This window comes from Gymnoscopelus braueri (genome assembly GCF_963280865.1).
Source record: "Gymnoscopelus braueri genome assembly, chromosome: 6".
Lineage (NCBI taxonomy): Eukaryota > Metazoa > Chordata > Actinopteri > Myctophiformes > Myctophidae > Gymnoscopelus > Gymnoscopelus braueri.
Genome location: NC_137607.1, coordinates 30,082,066 through 30,099,517, shown reverse-complemented (window position 1 = coordinate 30,099,517; position 17,452 = coordinate 30,082,066). Strand labels below are relative to the sequence as shown.

General features: G+C 43.5%; 1 protein-coding gene across 2 annotated transcripts in view; it reads right to left on the bottom strand.

The window, feature by feature from the left end:
* adcy1a (adenylate cyclase 1a) overlaps positions 1–17,452 on the bottom strand; it is a gene marked incomplete at both ends in the record, with an annotated part of 51,148 nt that overhangs the window by 4,864 nt on the left and 28,832 nt on the right. The window contains 10 exons of one of the 2 annotated variants that reach the window (XM_080431086.1): positions 620–734; positions 2,459–2,557; positions 3,579–3,725; positions 6,170–6,286; positions 7,081–7,207; positions 9,640–9,923; positions 11,573–11,662; positions 13,169–13,253; positions 13,574–13,671; positions 16,129–16,323. In XM_080431086.1, coding sequence (XP_080287212.1) covers positions 620–734; positions 2,459–2,557; positions 3,579–3,725; positions 6,170–6,286; positions 7,081–7,207; positions 9,640–9,923; positions 11,573–11,662; positions 13,169–13,253; positions 13,574–13,671; positions 16,129–16,323 — 1,357 coding nt within the window. The remainder of the gene's footprint in view (positions 1–619; positions 735–2,458; positions 2,558–3,578; positions 3,726–6,169; positions 6,287–7,080; positions 7,208–9,639; positions 9,924–11,572; positions 11,663–13,168; positions 13,254–13,573; positions 13,672–16,128; positions 16,324–17,452) is intronic. The other variant, XM_080431087.1, reaches the window with a different exon arrangement.

Sequence of the window (17,452 nt, the reverse complement as noted above, 5' to 3'; positions counted from 1 at the left end):
TTCGCTTTAAAAAACATATAATATATTCAAAGATTTGCACACATTTTCACGATAAAAATAAATAAATAGCAGATCTACGAGCTCATAGTGCGACACTCGGTGCCGCGCTATGAGCTTGCATATCTGCTTTTTTTGAATAGCCAAAGACATCTAAGATGACAGAGATGAGTTCCCGTAAAAGTGGGTTTGCACCGTGGCATTGTTATATTTACTTAAAGTCCAGAACACGAGTACTTTCCTCCAGCAATGCACGCTTCGTACAGCAGTGTGCAGACAGGATGGCATTGTGTACATCAGGACCGAGCTGTGATTAAACACAGGCTCCCCACAGGATACCCAACACAATGGACGCCAGGGCTTCAGGTCTGGCCGTGACGAGCTTCCTTCAGGAACGACCGCTCTTCTGTGATGCGTTTCCCGACACACACGGCCTCGCCGAATTGACCCTCACCACCGAGCCGTGACGGACAGCGCGCTTAGCGTCCGGTGTGTCGGGGGTCGTGGATCAATTCTGTGTGTGTGTGTGTGTGTGTGTGTGTGTGTGTGTGTGTGTGTGCGTGCGTGCGTGCGTGCGTGCGTGCGTGCGTGCGTGCGTGCGTGCGTGCGTGATTTCACTCACCCACTCGCAGGACAAAGTCGTTGTATGACTGGTAGTTGATGGCATCCAGCACATCAAACATCTCAATGGCAAAATCTGACAGGGTGCGCAAGTGTGAGGTGATGGACTTCTTACCCTAGGAATCAGGAATTATAGGCACACACACACACACACACACACACACACACACACACACACACACACACACACACACGCACACACACACACACACACACACACACACACACACACACACACACACACACACACACACACACACACACACACACACACACACACACACACTTATTATTGATATACTTGTGAGCCCTCTCCCCACTGATTTCTACTGACAACGTTAATTCCTACAGTGAGGACCAGATTAATGTCCTCTCTTTCCAGGACACAAACACACTCACACACGCATACTGTAAAAACACACAAGCAAAAACACAAACTCAAGGTAAAGGGATATGCGGGCCTGACATAGCATATTCCTTCTGGTGTGTGTGATTATGGAAATCACTGAAGAAGACTGCCATAACAGCGCTGTGCATACCAGGGTTTTCCCCCAAAGTAAAGTCAGCACTCTGGCACAAGCCAAACGTTTGCATAAAGTTTGCATAAGTTTGCGAGTCGCAGAAAGGGCTCTTTTGTTTGTCAGCCTTGCAGGATTTAAACAAACTTTTTATGAATGCGGAATATGCTGACGCCACAGTGGCTGGTAATCCCTCACACAGGGTTTGAAACGTGACGGCATTCTAAATATCAATGCTTCTCTGAAATGCTGTTGGTAAGACACTCGCGAGCTGGCGTGCAAATACATAAATGCGTATGCATACAGACACGTACACGCACACACCAGTGGTTCTCAAAATTTTTCATGTCAAGGACCCCCCCAAATGATATGTATTTGGCCGCGGACCCCCATCTCAAAATATTTTGTTCCAGGGACCCCCAGAAGCAAAGATTTGAGTTAAAAATGTTCGCTTAAAAAATTATATATTCAAAGATTTGCAAAAACGTTCACAATTTTTCAGAAATAACAGATATACAAGCTCATAGCACTATGAGCTTGTATATGTGCTATTTTTGAATAGCCAAAGTATAAAATAATGTCTATAGCTAAAATCAAAAATGACACACTTCCCGGATTGAATGGGTTAATACTTTTGATTGGTTACATATTTATAAAACCCATAGACAGATTTGATTTAGCTGACCCTCGATGAGAATATATACAGTACTATACACGATGTCACCGGAAGATGTGAGAAATGCAGAAGAACAGAATGAGTAGGAAAACAACAGATGCATCTCTTGTCTCGTTTCATTGTGCAACGGCGTCAGTCTATCTGTTATAGGTTCAGAGATGGCCGTGGCATCAAAGTGTATCAGTGTGTGCTTTACACAGATGAGAGTGAATCAACACATGTATTTACTGGTCAAAGCAAATAAATGTCAGTCCTAATCATACGAGAAAATCATAACAACCACTTTCACTTCTAAGAAAAAGGCGGCTCTACAAGTTCTCACATGCTATTTTTGCTACTTTAGTGTGACATTGTGTGGCATTCACTTACGGGAACAAATATTTTTTTTCCGGGTTTCAGTATGGAGACACAAGGTTTCTGCCCGACAGCAACGATATATACAAGCAAACACACACACACACACACACACACACACACACACACACACACACAGACACACCACACACACACACACACACACACACACACACACACACACACACACACACACACACACACACACACACACACACACACACACACACACACACACACACACACACACACACACTGCAGTAAACACTTATTGCTTATTGCTTAAGTGTACCTTGGATCCAGTTGTAGGTACCAGCCCTACAGCGGCCATGTATGTACTGCCAATGGTCTTGATTTTCTCTATTTCTGTGTAGCACTCTTTACTCATCAGCTAGACACCCAGGGAGGAAGAGTGTAGGGAATTCACATTAGTCATATTGACAGGAGTTGTTTGTTCATCTCCGGAATAGCAAAATTAACAAATTAATCACATACAATTAACGATGGCTGCACGCAAAGAGAGATGATTTACAACTTTCCAATTGCTTGTCTCCAAACCGTGAATTAATTGTCACTTTCAACTTTAAAATAAAATGGAAAGTAGGCAGCAAAGTAATTGAAGAGAGATTCACTAGAACAGATTATGTTAATCAGTTGTACTAATCAAATGTTCATGTTGGTGATGATGAACGATCTGTGTGCTGTGGTCGGGTCCCGGATCTCTGGTTATGAGTTCCATGGTTAAGGTGTCTCCTGTTTTCGCTTTCCTACTAATCTCAATAAGGGACAGTGGACTGGCCACTGTCACAGTGAATGTAACGTGGTAACTTTGGCAGTAATGAGGACTATAGTGCATTACTTGTCATATCACATTGACAACATGTCTTCTCAACCTTGCACCGTAGTTCAGAGGTTCCCAAAATGTTTTCACCTCAAGACCACCTCAAGATAAACCTATTTTATATCATAATTATATATTATATATATATATATATATATATATATATATATATAGGGCTGCAACTATCCATTACTGTCTTATCGATTATTCTACCGATGACATTTTCGATTAATCAAATAATTGGAAATTTACATATCATCTCTGTCGGGTGGAAACCTCATATGTCCAGAACTGTTACTTTTCAGGATTCAAATAAAAAAATAGCAAAAGTCGCGCCGCATTTCGAGCTTTGCAGATCTGCTACTTTTGTTTTGTTTTGTGTGACGCTGTACAAAAAGTTCAAATGTGGAGATAAGAGGTTTCTAGCCCGCACAGCGACGATATACTTTTTACATATCAGCGAATCAATGAACCGCTTATACTAATTTTATACATCGTCGCACAACAGTGTCATGCAATAATAGTGAAAATAGCAGATCTACAAGCTCTAACGGTCTCAAGGTTGATTCACCTCATCGAAGTCAGCGATGATCTCGTTGAGCAGCCTCAGACACTCCACCCCCATGTTGTTTCCGTCCAGCTCGATGTAGAAGTCGTTAAAGTTGGCGATGGAGGCGAAAAGCACTCCGACTTGCGCGTACGACTGGTAGTACAGGTCCTGGAGGAAGAGCCAAGTACGTCAACACTTTGTTCAGGTGAAAGTATGGCCTTTTTGTTGTTAGACAAAGCATAAATTAGCCTTAACCACTTAAAGGGACTACACCATGAATTTGAACTTTTTCTTCTTTTTTGTGTGTTTTTGGTCTCCCCTACCTCTCTTCTATCCCCAAGAATACCCCAGTTTGAACACTCAGGCTTTCACAGCAAATCTGGGGTTTTCTGTAAATTGGTCTCAAAACAGGCCAAACTGATTTGCACCCTGACGTGACGTCACGTCAGGGTACAATCCCTCCCGTTTTTCAGTTCCAACCAAAAAAAAAAATATATATATATATATATTTTTAACTTTTTCCACACAGAACCAGGAGATAACATGCATACAAACTGTCTCAATAGCGCCCCGTGCCAAACAGGACAATGTGGTATTGCAGGTGAAAGTGCTTTATAAGCCAGAGAGAAGTTAGTTGGAATGAGTATATCTGAGGCTTGATTTAGGCTCAAACCTTTTGAAAAACATTTGAGGGACATAAACAATATGATATTAAATATTACTATTATTTTTTTAATTCATGGTGTAGATCCTTTAAACTTAGTTGACCGGAGTCCCCCAGGGGTCTATACTAGGCACCCTCCTTTTATCCCCTGTGCACTAACCTGTAATACCTTAATCAAAAATAATAATGTGTTACAACGTGATGCCTTGTGAGCTTGTAGATCAGCTATTGTCACCAAAATGTTCAACCCAGAATAGGGTTCATGTGTTTAAATGTTGACAAATGAATGAGAATGAAGTCGGAAAGGTCAGGAATTGCAGATGGCCACATTATTGCTTTCAGCTGGGATGAGATTTCACAAACAGTATATAACAGTATGTATTTAAACTATACTGAACTATTATGCAATGTAAAATTAATCTTGTTGGCTTGTAAGCTTGTGTGTATGTTAGCATCGGGGAATAATGTATAAAAGATAGACTAAGGCAGTGTGTGCGGGGGGGGGGGGGGGTGGGGGAGTTGCCACCCCAGTGTGAAAATGATTTTTGAAAAGGGCCTTTATGTTAGAGCGAAGAAGAAATGTCTGTCTATGAAATCCAGTCACTAAAGTAGCACCGGGCTGCGATATGAATACAGAGTGTGTTGGTGACCTTTAGCCCAGAGGAGACACAGAGGGGGCCCATTCTGTACTCTGTCTAGCTGTGAGGGTCACCAATGTGCCGGAAACACGCTTCCTGCCCACCGCCACCCCCACAATGTTTACAAAACAAGCCTGTCCTCATGAGGGGGATACAAATTTCCTGGAGGATGTCTGATTTCATCACTTCCTGCGTGGGGGGGACAGGGGGGAGGGGATGGGGGGGTGAACAGCTAGAGATCAGTGGAGGGAATGTTCATCAATCCCTTGGGAACAGACACGCTAGGGCTGTCACTCTTAAACACCACAACACATGGTCCAACAACTGTCCTCAAACAGTGGAGTAGGATGTTAGTTTGCCCTGCGGCCGGGGGCGGCGATTCTCAGTGTTAATTTCTCTATTTCTTTTCACTCCGAGAGCGTACAGCTGTAACCATATGGACCCGTATACCCTCCCTGAGTTAATATTAATAATAATAATCATGCATTTTATTCAGAACGCACTTTACATTCTTGTGACTCTCAAAGTGCTACAGGGTTTAAAAGCATGGCATAAACACAGCATAGGCAACCAAACAATTACATGGGACCCAACTAGGCTAGACTAAAGGGTCAAATTAAAATAGGCCAAAGACAAAAAAAAAAGGCCCAGGAAACGCCATTTTTAAAAGCGTCAGTGGACTGTGGTGCTCTCAGATGTTCGGGGAGGGCATTCCACAGACATGGGGCTGTATAGCAGAAGGCCCGGTCGCCCATGGTGCAGAGGTTGATGTTGGGGACAAGAGTTGGATTAACACTGAGCTGAGGATCTTTACTGTGTGTGACCTGGAATAAATGAGGTAGAACCAGTGGTTCTCAGGCTATACTGTTAGTTTCCTATATTCAACCAGGTGCCTGGTGTTCTAGGACTAACGTTGAATTCATACACCAACATATCAGAACAGGCAGACAGACAGTCTACATTACCCAAAAGAAAATACAGGTGGTCCCAGGGGGTCCCCAGACAAATTAGCTGATAGCATATTTGATTTTGATCTACAAGCTCACAATGTGTCGCATCGCAAATATTTTTTCAAACAACAGCTTGTAGATCTGCTATTTTCTATTTTCTGCTTTTCTGTTTTCGCTCTGTCATTGAATATTTTCCGCAGAAAATAGCAGATCTACAAGCAACGTGGCGCGAAAACAGAAAAAACACAAGTATAGAGCCCTGAGGGTCTCCGCTCAACCATATATAGGGGTTTAAGTAGTTAAGTCCTTTCCTTTTGGGACCACCAGTCCAGTTCCCACCTAAAGCTGCCAGAAGCTCACCATGTTCCTGGGGTTGGACATGAGGAAGTGCTGGGCTACGTGGGCCGGCAGCAGATTGAACAGGATCCTCTTGTTGTCCAGCTTCACCTTTTCCATCTCGTCTCTCTCCTCCTCCGCCTGGACACCGTCACCACAAAAGCACAAAGATGGAGAGGGTGTAAGGTGGGGCCTTGCAAAGTGACACAAATAGAAATCTGATAGACCTTGAGGCCGATTCTATACAAATGCCTTCGAAACCAGTAGTTCGGCACTGAAATGACGCGCTGTGAGCTTGTATATGAAAATGACACAGATGCTTTCCCGGTTTTAATGGGTTAAAAAAAAGAAAAGAATATAAAACAAAAAACAAAACACTTAAATGCATAGCTGCAGAGCTGGGTTGATGACATGTGTAATTGCTCATTCTTATCACTAGAGGGTGGTAATGACTTACAAACATGACAGCCAGACTGTCAAATACTGCAGATTAAATGGACATGAAACTAGATCAGTTTAGGTTCTCAAAAGTGGGGACCAGGGACCCTCAGGGTTCCTTGAGGGGGTCCAAAAATGTCTGTAACTCTGAGAGTTATGGTGTCCTTCAAATTAAAAGGTTTGAAAACCATTTTTTTCTCCCCCCCCACCCCCACTGAACTATATATACCGTGGCACACACAATGCATACACTGTATCTACAAATAGAAAGCCGTACAGTATGTACACATTTTGCACAAAGATACACATGAAGAGCTGAAATAATGCATGTGCAAATGCAAATATGCACACATATAGGCTACAGTATACAGACACACACACGTGCACAAACATAGACAGACACATACTGTGAGCATGCTGCATGCATGCTCACACGCACGCATGCACACACACACACACACACACACACACACACACACACACACACACATAGACACCTGAGTGGCCCAGAGGTAGTCCAGCCGTAGTTTGAGGTCCAGCTGTCTGGAGTGCAGAGCCAGGGCTACAGTGAATAATATGACAGCTAAGACAGGATCATAACCTCGTGAGTGGAGGAACCCGCCTCTGAAAAATAAAAATCACAGTACACACATACATGTAGGGTTAGATTTGTTAAAACAAACATGGGGGGGGGGGGGTAAAATGTTAACCACTCAAGCCCTATATACTCCTTTTTACCAAAACATTGCAAAGACATCTAGTCTACACACTACTCAAGGTCAAGGTCAAGTTTATTAATATGTCTCAAACTGGGCAAGTTAGGCTACAGCAGATAATAAGGACTCTAAAACACAGTAAGCATACATAAACAAGAACATAGACATGGTCACAAGATCCAGATAATAATAATAGTATAAGTATAAGCGTCCCCAACAACAACCACCCTACCCCCCACCCACCTCCATAATTGTGGACTGTAGACCACGACCATATTGCACCATGGGAAACAAAAAAACACATCAGCTCATCGTTACCATCCTCCCAGATGGAGATGGGCCTGTTTACTGTCCCCTACAACTGAACAACAGCCTCCTCCTCCTCCTCCTTCCATCATTGATGGCACAAATGGAAGTAGGCAGTGGCCTGTAAAGTAACGTAAGTATATTTACTCAAGTACTGTACTTAAGTACAATTTTGAGGTACTTTTGCTTTACCGGAGTATTTCCAATTGTCTATACTTTTACTTCTACTCCACTACATCTCAGAGGCAAACATTGTGCTTTTGCTCCACTGCAATTATTTGAAAACTTTATACTAGTTACTTTGCAGATATAAATATAATACATATAAAACATACATTAACCACTTTAGCCCTATTTTATACCTAGGCTATTTGAAAATAGCCGATCTACAAGCTCACAACGCGTCGCGATGCGACGCGTTGTGAGCTTGTAGATCTGCTATTTTCAAACATTTTAGTACTTTTACTTTTGGTACTTTAAGTACATTTTGATACCAATACTTTTGTACTTTTACTCAGGGAAATTTTGAATTCCTGACTTTTACTTGTAACAGAGTACTTCTACATTGCAGTATTGATACTTTTACTTAAGTAAAACATTTGAGTACTTTTTCCACCACTGGATGAGGGTATAAATGAGAATTAGTTTCTAGTTGCAGGGGCCTCTAACCGTTGGTCGGAAGGCAAGAACCTGTATTCAGGATTTAGGTGATGAGAGCTGTCCGCTCTAATAGCTTTCTCATAATTTGATGCCCGGCGGAGGCTCAAAGAGTCTCCATTGAGTCTCCATTAAGTCTCTGCCGGGCATCAAATTATTCGCTAAGGAATGCGAAAAAGAAAAAAAAATCTCCATGAATTCAAGGCTTCATGGGGTATGTAATTGATGGAAAATAAGTAATTTTTTGGGTGAACTATTCCTTTAGGCACCTGCTTGTCATACATATGACTCTGACAGCTGAATTGTACCCCCACAATCTTGCTAACCCCCCTTACAACCCCGTTAAGGGCATTATTCTGTCTAACGTTAAGGTTTCCATACCAACAAATGACAGCAAAGGAACAGACTGTATGAAAGCCCTGTAGAACAAAATCATCAATGACTTATCCACCTGAAATTTGTCTAGCTTCCTTAAACAGACGAGGCGCTGCTGACCTTTCTTACACACCACTGAGCTTGTAGATTTGTAATTAATATCTTAATCTCTTAATGTATTTAATGAAATTAATTGGGAACATTTTCCCAAAATAAGTATGCCAGGGTTAATGCGGTTAACGTGCATTTTTAATTAAATTGTAAAAATGGAGATATTATCAAACATAAATATCAAACATAATCAGACAGTCCTCATTTCCCAAAAGAGAAAGCAGGCATTTTATTCGCATGCACACGCACGCGCATGCACGCGCGCACACACACACACACACACACACACACACACACACACACACACACACACACACACACACACACACACACACACACAGTGGTGGAAAAAGTACTAAATTTTTTTACTTAAGTAAAAGTACTGCAATACTTACAGATCTACAAGCTCACATCGTGACGCATCGCGACGGGTTGTGAGCTCGTAGATAGGCTATTTTCAAATAGTCAAAGTTTAAATAGGGCTGAAGTGGTTCATGTATGTTTTGTAATAATAATCAAAATCTACAGTAAGTAGATTAACTAGTAACTAGTAACTAAAGTTTTCAAATAATTGTAGTGGAGTAAAAAGTACAATATTTGTCTCTGAGATGTAGTGGAGTAGAAGTATAGAAAATTGGAAATACTCCAGTAAAGTAAAAGTACCTCAAAATTACTTAAGTACAGTACTTGAATACATGTTCTTATAGTTACTTTACACCACTGCACACACACACACACACACACACACACACACACACACACACACACACACACACACACACACACACACACACACACACACACACACACACACACACACACGCACACACAGACACGCGTGCCAAATTCATACATTTAGCATGTGAAACAATACATCCGGGGTCCCCTCACCCCACCGCTTGGCGATAGCCACTGGTCTCCATGACGACCGTGTAGCTGACGGACAGGAGGAGGAGCAAGAGGATCTTGGGGAGCGAGGAGACGTGGAGGTAAGGTACGATGGTGAGGGTCCCGGCCACGCAGGACAGGAGGGCGTAAGCCACGTTGGCACATGCCCTGTACTCCGTCGCCGTGCCATTGGCCGGACCGCCTGCCGCGGCCGTATCTGCGGCGACCGTCTCCGGAGAGCGGGCGGAGTTGGCGACCCCCCCTCTCGTCCAAGGTACACAGCCCACCTGGTAGAAGGATGACAACAGGAGAAATGTACGTACAGTGAGACCCTCAGTCGTTCATTCATCCATTTGTAACAATAAAGATGATTCTGAATTCTGAGAGTGTGCAAATGTAACCAAATGGACCCTAAAGCTGTGTTCACATTGGACGAGAAAATATCTTTCTAGATGCTTGAATCCTGTAAATTTGGTCCCTGGGTGTTGCACTGGGGGGACAAAAGTGTTAATTTGCGTGTTCAACTAATCGCTTCATGCATCCTGTCACTGTGCACATACAGTACTAGTACCGGATTCTAATAACAAGGTTTTAATCTAGCTGTGGTGTGTGTAAATAAGAAGGATTGAGCAACTACGTGTTGTGTTTCATGACTAAAATATGTCAGTCGTTTACAATCAAGCTGTCAAAATCAAGCTGCCTCTTTTCTCCTTACCGAGCTCCCCGCTTGGTAAGATGTCACGTCTGGACTAAATACAATGCAGTGTGACTAAAACACCAATTCGGGAGCTTGTTTTGTACAATAAAACAGATGTTCACAGGGACCCCTCCAGCGTTCATTTACCAGTGTTAATTTACACTCTCTGAGTTACAAAAAACGTCTCTTTTAAGTGCCACCCACTCATTACTAGTGTAAGAAAGACCATGACAATGATGATTCCCTGCTTAATATAATAGGTAGCACATTCACAACCAGTCCCTTAACAGGCTGCAGGGCCTTCTTGGACATATTGATGTAAGCCCGCCCACGGCAATCATATTATTGTTTTCAGGTTGATGTCTCCCAGTTCTGTAATTTTTAGTTTAGTTTGCTTCCAGTAAAGAACCTCTGTGCAGTGTTTGTCATTCCTGATAAAGTGCTTTATGTTGTGGGTTTTGTGCTTCTGTTTATGAATTAATGAATTAAGTTTTGTACAATGTTGCTTTGTTATGATTGTGAACATGTGTTTTTGTGTTGGTTTCTATTTCAGACCATACTGTGACTAAAAAGTCAGTAAAGTTAGTCAACTGAACCAAGCTGGTCCTGTCTATTTGTTCTGACCGACAATCAGGGACGAGTGCCAAGTATCCCCCACAGTCCCATTATGTCTCACCTACAGTATAACTACTGAACATAATTCCTGCTATTACTATATAATTTATAGTAATATGATATACACAGTTATAGTGCAGTTAAAGTACAGTTCCTGTGCCTCTGCATGGGCTTGTGTGTTATCTTTCCTGTGTTGTTGGTATCCAGTCGTTTGGAGCTGGAGAAATCAAGGAGTTAACTGGCTGTCTTCGGGGTAGCATATAACATCATATCCTAAAGAACAACATCAACGCTGATTGGGTGTCGAGACGCGAGTGGTGAAGCGAACGTCGCCTCAGTTGGGATTTCCCAGCTGGAGTGGAGACTCACGATACCTGGTTCACCTCGTTCGCACCGCTCATTGCAAAATCGCGCCAACTCACGTCTTTGAAAAAATATCTTTGTGTTCGGTGTGAACATTTGGGTCCATTTGGTTACTTTTGTACACACTCGTAACCCTCAGGATTTTTGCATTCTCTGTCTTGGTATCTTCATGTGTCATTTTATGCAAAGCACTTTGGATTGCCTTGTAGTTGAAATGTGCTATACAAACTAAATTGCCTTGCCTACTGTGTACACACTTACCACACAGGCCTGGGCAACAGAGTAGGTAAGCAGGACTAGGATGACGCAGAGTACGGTGCGGATCTGAATGTTGAGACAGCCTGGATGACACTGAAAGAGCACAGAACAACAGTGTAGAGGCAGGTGTGTGGGTGTGTGTGGGGGGAGGGGGCACGGAGTGTGAATCCAATGAAGGTAATCGAAGCACCTGTTTATCTACCTCAAAGCTATCCCCAAAGCTTCATTTGTTCAGGAGAGGGAAGCAAAGGGCCGGGCGTAGCGGAGTGGCCAGAGAAGCTGTCTGGTTAATCAGAAGGTCACATCCCAAAGAACAACATCAACGCTGATTGGGTGTCGAGACGCGAACGGTGAAGCTAACGTCGCCTCAGTTGGCGCCTCCCTGCCCGTCAATGTCTACGTGTTCAAGTGTCCCTAAGCAAGACACTTAACCCCTAACAGTGCCCCCCCCCCCCATCAGACCAGCCGGATTAACAAAGGTCTCCCCTTCAGCCCAATCACAGCCCGTTGACTTCCATAAAAAATGTCAAACATTATGTGAAAATAAATGAGTACTTCTGTGGCCCACTGGCAGTGTGCATAAGAAATTTGGTACTGATTGGTCCAGCGGTTTGCGAGATTAGCTCCGGAAACAGAGACAGAAACACAGACACAGACACACAGACACACAGGCACACAGACACACAGACCTACTCAGACGGCTAGACTCCTCCCTGCAAATCCAACCCGAAAAAATGTAAGCTAAGAAAATGGGGTTTGTCAATATAGGCCAATTGTGTCGGATCGTTTACAAGCACTCCATCAGCAGAGGCGGAAAAGCAGAATAAATCCTCATCAGGGGTCATCAATATGGCGAGACTTGTCCTTGGCAAATGTTTGATTTCTCATAGTGATCCCAATTGCTGAATGTCAGTCTCCAGGTTTTCTTCAGAATATGTCTCTGGCTCTTTGTGTGTTTCTGGTAACATTATTGTCCGCTTGTTTGTATGTCCATGGCAAAAATATCATATTGACAAAAATGTCCACCGCAAGCCGGCATGGCAATGACCCCTGATCCTCATCCTGACTGCCAAGCGAGCGAGCGAGCGATTTAAATTGGGGAGAAAAAAGGGTCAAAAAGGGGTCAAAAAGCAAAGTGATTGAAACACAGGTGTTTTAATGACTTTTCATCGCTTACTCGCTTGATCGCTGGCAGTGAGGATGCAACAAGCCAACACAATATGACCGTTTGAACTGTAGCAAACAGTATACAGCAGTGGTTCTCAAACTTGTTTGTGCCAAGGACCCCCAAATTGATATGTATGTGGCTGCGGACCCCCACCTGAAAATATGATGTATCAGGGACCCCCAGAAGTAAAGGTTTGTGTTAAAAATGTTCGCCTTAAAAAAAAAAGATTTGCCAACATTTTCAAGATAATTTTTTTTGCAGATCTACAAGTATATTGTATTGTATATCTGCTATTTTTGAATAGCCAAAGTATAAAATATGGATAAAGGGGGTAAAATGATTGTGACGCTTTATTAACCAATTTTGCCGGACCCCACTTTGAGAACCACTGGTATACAGTATAGAGAAGAGGAGAGTAGGGGCTGTCCTACCTGAACCCTGGTGAGGTGCAGGTACATGATGCAGGCCACATGGAAGCACACACACAGCACCAGCAGCAGCAGCACAAACATTCCCCTGGGGACGGAGGGCAGATGAGAGAGAGAGAGACAGAGAGCACACTTTCCCAACTTTACATTAACTAAGATGCAAACAACCTCTGTTCTAATTGTCTCACTACATTTAATACTTTACCAATTCTGTTCCAACTTCCATTACACAAATGGACAAACCCTGACTGTGTGTGTGTGTGTGTGTGTGTGTGTGTGTGTGTGTGTGTGTGTGTGTGTGTGTGTGTGTGTGTGTGTGTGTGTGTGTGTGTGTGTGTGTGTGTGTGTGTGTGTGTGTGTGTGTGTGTGTGTGTGTGTGTGTGTGTGTCTGTGTGTCTTTGCACTTACTGTGGGATCATTAGCAGATAGATAAGGCCAAACAGTGTAGCGAGGATCAGAGACAGAACCACTGCACTGATGAAATGCTCATCGTCCGCCCGGTGATACTGAGAGAGAGGGGAACCCAGAGACAGACAGATGTAAAGAGAGTGAGAATGGAGGAGGCATACAAAGAGAGAGAGAGAGAGAGAGAGAGAGAGAGAGAGAGAGAGAGAGAGAGAGAGAGAGAGAGAGAGAGAGAGAGAGAGAGAGAGAGAGAGATGAAAAGAGAGTGAGAACGGAGGAGGCAGAGAGAGAGAGACAGAGAGAGAGAGAGAGAGAGACAGACAATAAGTTATGATGAAGACCGTTTCCGTTACGCCTGATTTATACTTATTTGCTCGCTGGTGTCTCACAGCGAAAATGCGCAACCAAGTAGAAATCAGGCTTTAACAACTCAGCGACACGGACGTGTGCCACAACACAGCCAGTGAAATCTTCACTTGAACTATGAGAGGGTACATCATACATTACTACTACTAGGACCATTTTACTGTGTGTGCCCCTCAAAGCTGTTTTGCACTGGACCCTGAATGTTAAGCCATTAAGACCTGAGGCCAGATCTACAAATAACTCAGTGGTTTTTCAAAAGAAAATCTAAAATAGCAGATGTACAAGCTCGCAGTGCAGCACGAATGATGCTTTGAACAGATGCTTTCTTGGTTTTAATGGGTTAAAGCGTCCCTATACTGGGCGTGTCATAATAGGTGTGGTGATTACTCAACAAAAATAGAAGATCTACAGGCTTGTAAATCGGCTATGTTTGGCAAAGAGATTTTGGTGTAGGGGGAAAACAGGACGGGGACAAGTGCAGACCCCTGGGGGACCCCGTCCGTCTGCTATCTTGTCAGATCAGTGAGGAAAAAAAGTCAGCCGAACGGAGCGAATCAGTCTTGATTCCAGGCTACCATTGTAGGGCCAGGCAATGTATTGATATTATATGGATATCGTGATATAAGACTAGATATCATCTGGTAGTTTATTTATTATATAAGACTAGATATCATAGTAGTTTGATAGTAATATTGTTATATATACTGTAAGTGTTGTCTTTTCCTCAAATATTTTATACTTTCAAAATGTTAATGCGACATTATCGTCACAATATTGAAAAATATATTATTATTAAATTATTTGATTTTGTCCGTAACGCAAAGCCCTAGGCCATTAATTTCATTCTACCACTAATTTACAGTACAATTCTAAAGTTTCTTAACATCAGGATCGGGGACCACCAGGGGTCTAAAATATAACTCTTGAGATTGTACAACTGGAACCATTTGGTTCCATTTGTACACTCTCAGAGATAAATAAACACTGAAGATTTTACAGCGTAGACTGTAGACTCTATACACAGTCTGGTCCCCAGACCAGATGTTGAGCAGATGAGCACCAAGGCAGACTAGGTCACACAAAACGATGGAGCAGATCATTTTGTGCCCGCCGCTGCTGCGGCACTGAGTCAGTCGGATGAGACCAATTTGAACGTCCGGTCTGCCTTCTAATGCCTACCTCATTCTCTCCATGTTGCCAAGCTAATCGCTTCATCATCATACTTAGTTACTGGTGACAATGTGAATTTCCCCCGAGTATCAATCGTCTGCAAGAAGTTAATACGTGACAATTAACTCAGTTTGTACTGAGCGTTTGGTTTGAAATGCTACTCAGCCAGGCCAATTTGGATGTGTGGGGCATGCACACACACACACGAATTACACTTGTACTCACCTAAACACACACACACGCACACGCACACACGCACAAAAATCCATCCCCATGCAGTTGTGTGTCTTCTTTATATCTCTACCCACCCACGCTCACACGGGAGAAAGATATCACATGTGCAAGCTCAGACGCTCCCAAATCATTAGCTGTACCCCCCTCCTGAGAGGGTGGGTGGATTCCTCACACACACACGCGCGTGCATATACACACACACACACACACACACACACACACACACACACACACACACACACACACACACACACACACACACACACACACACACACACACACACACACACACACACACACACACACACACGCACACATCACAGACAACAGGCGTGGGAGAGAGGAAAAGGGGAGAGAAAGAGAATTAGAGGCTGTATTGTACGTGTATGTAAGAGTAATGCAAGAGAGAGAGTGAGAGGAAGAAAAAGCAGAGGATGGAGTCACGAAGCATTCAATCCCTTAAACCCTACAGTACATACTTCACTGACTTCGTGGTCAGAGCCATAAGGAGAGTTGCATCACCTCTGTTCACTTCATCGGGCCAGGTCTTCTACATAGCCTTCTATTGGCGAATAGTGACAAAGCCCTGAACCGGAAGTGTTTGTCACTATTTCGAGTTTACATGAACCACGTGACCAGCCCCCTCATTGACGTAACTCTCCAATAGAAGGCTCTGACCGTGGTACCCCAGGAGTCGGTATTTGGTCCCCTCCTATTTTTGCGTGTGCGTGCGTGCATGCTTGTGTGTGTGTGCATATTTTCAGAGGCTTGTCCTCCTCTGTCCTCACCGTGCGCTCCCTGTCTCTGTTTCTGTAGTTCAGGGTGACGACGTTGAAGTCCGACGTTCCAGACTCCGTCTGCCGGGCCTCGATGAGCCGGCCGATGTAGCGGTTGACCCGGGTCCCGGGCGGGAGCTGCACAGCGCCGGCCGAGAACGACGTTCGGCTCCTCGTCTTCTCCGACGCAGTACGCAGGGCTCTCCTCTGTCGGCCGTGAAAAAGAGCACACAACCTCAATCCATTAAGAGCCGAGGCCAATACATATGATTAATACGATTTGAGTTAAAAATGTTCGCTTTAAAAATATACAGTATTTATTCGAAGATTTGCTAAATTAAACTAGATTTTACAAAAGAACTGCAGATCTACAAGCTCATAGCGCAGCACACACTATGAGCTTGTACATCTGCTATTTTTGAATAGCCAGTAAGTATAAAATAATGGTTAAAGTGGTTATACAGATGCTTTCTCGGTTTTAATGGGTTACTCAGTAAACCGGTCTCCACGGGCACAGGGCTGCTTTTCATGTGGTTCACAAGGAATTCTAGGACCCCAGAACACTTCATGCCATACCGCTCTGATATTTGCTAAAACTTTGATTAGAAAATGATTGAGCAAAGTTGTATTTATATTGAGCATAGTTTATTGTGTTTTATTCTTTGTGAATTTGATGGACAGACAAGGAATACAAAGAATTGTCGTGAAGTTTGCTGTTACGTCTGAGCACGAAAAATATAATCGCATGTACTCTTTTTACTATACAAAACATAAAACAGTATACCCTTTTTCTCCCCAATATAGTCATTATGCCAATTATTTCCTCCCCTCACACATTTGTGTGTGCGGAACGAATTCTGGGGGCACCACCTCCTTTTTTGTGTAAAAACAGGAACCAGATTCTGCTGTTAGCGGAATCTGTCTTGAGAGATTAGTATCCCACTGACTCATCTGCTAGTGAGGAACCCCACCGGGAAGACGCAGAGCCTTCGTTCTACTCCTCCTTCAACACTCCCTGCTGACCGGTGCCGCCCCAGCCCGTAGGATTACGCGCGGTGACAAATATCACCCTCCCCGCCCGGCTTCCCTCTCCCGAACACAGGCCAATTGTGTCCACAAAGCCGGATTCACCATGGTGGATTCGAACCCACAACCTCCGTGGGTGGTGGTGGGTAGGCACCCGAGCGCCTAGTGCCACACATCACGACTCCTGTGTATTGGCATGTATAACTGCTCCCACACACTCTGTCAATCAATTGTCAATCTTATTAGATTTGATGACCATGTCTTAACACAAATTTCAAAGGTTTCCTATTCAAATGTGTTGGGAAAGTTC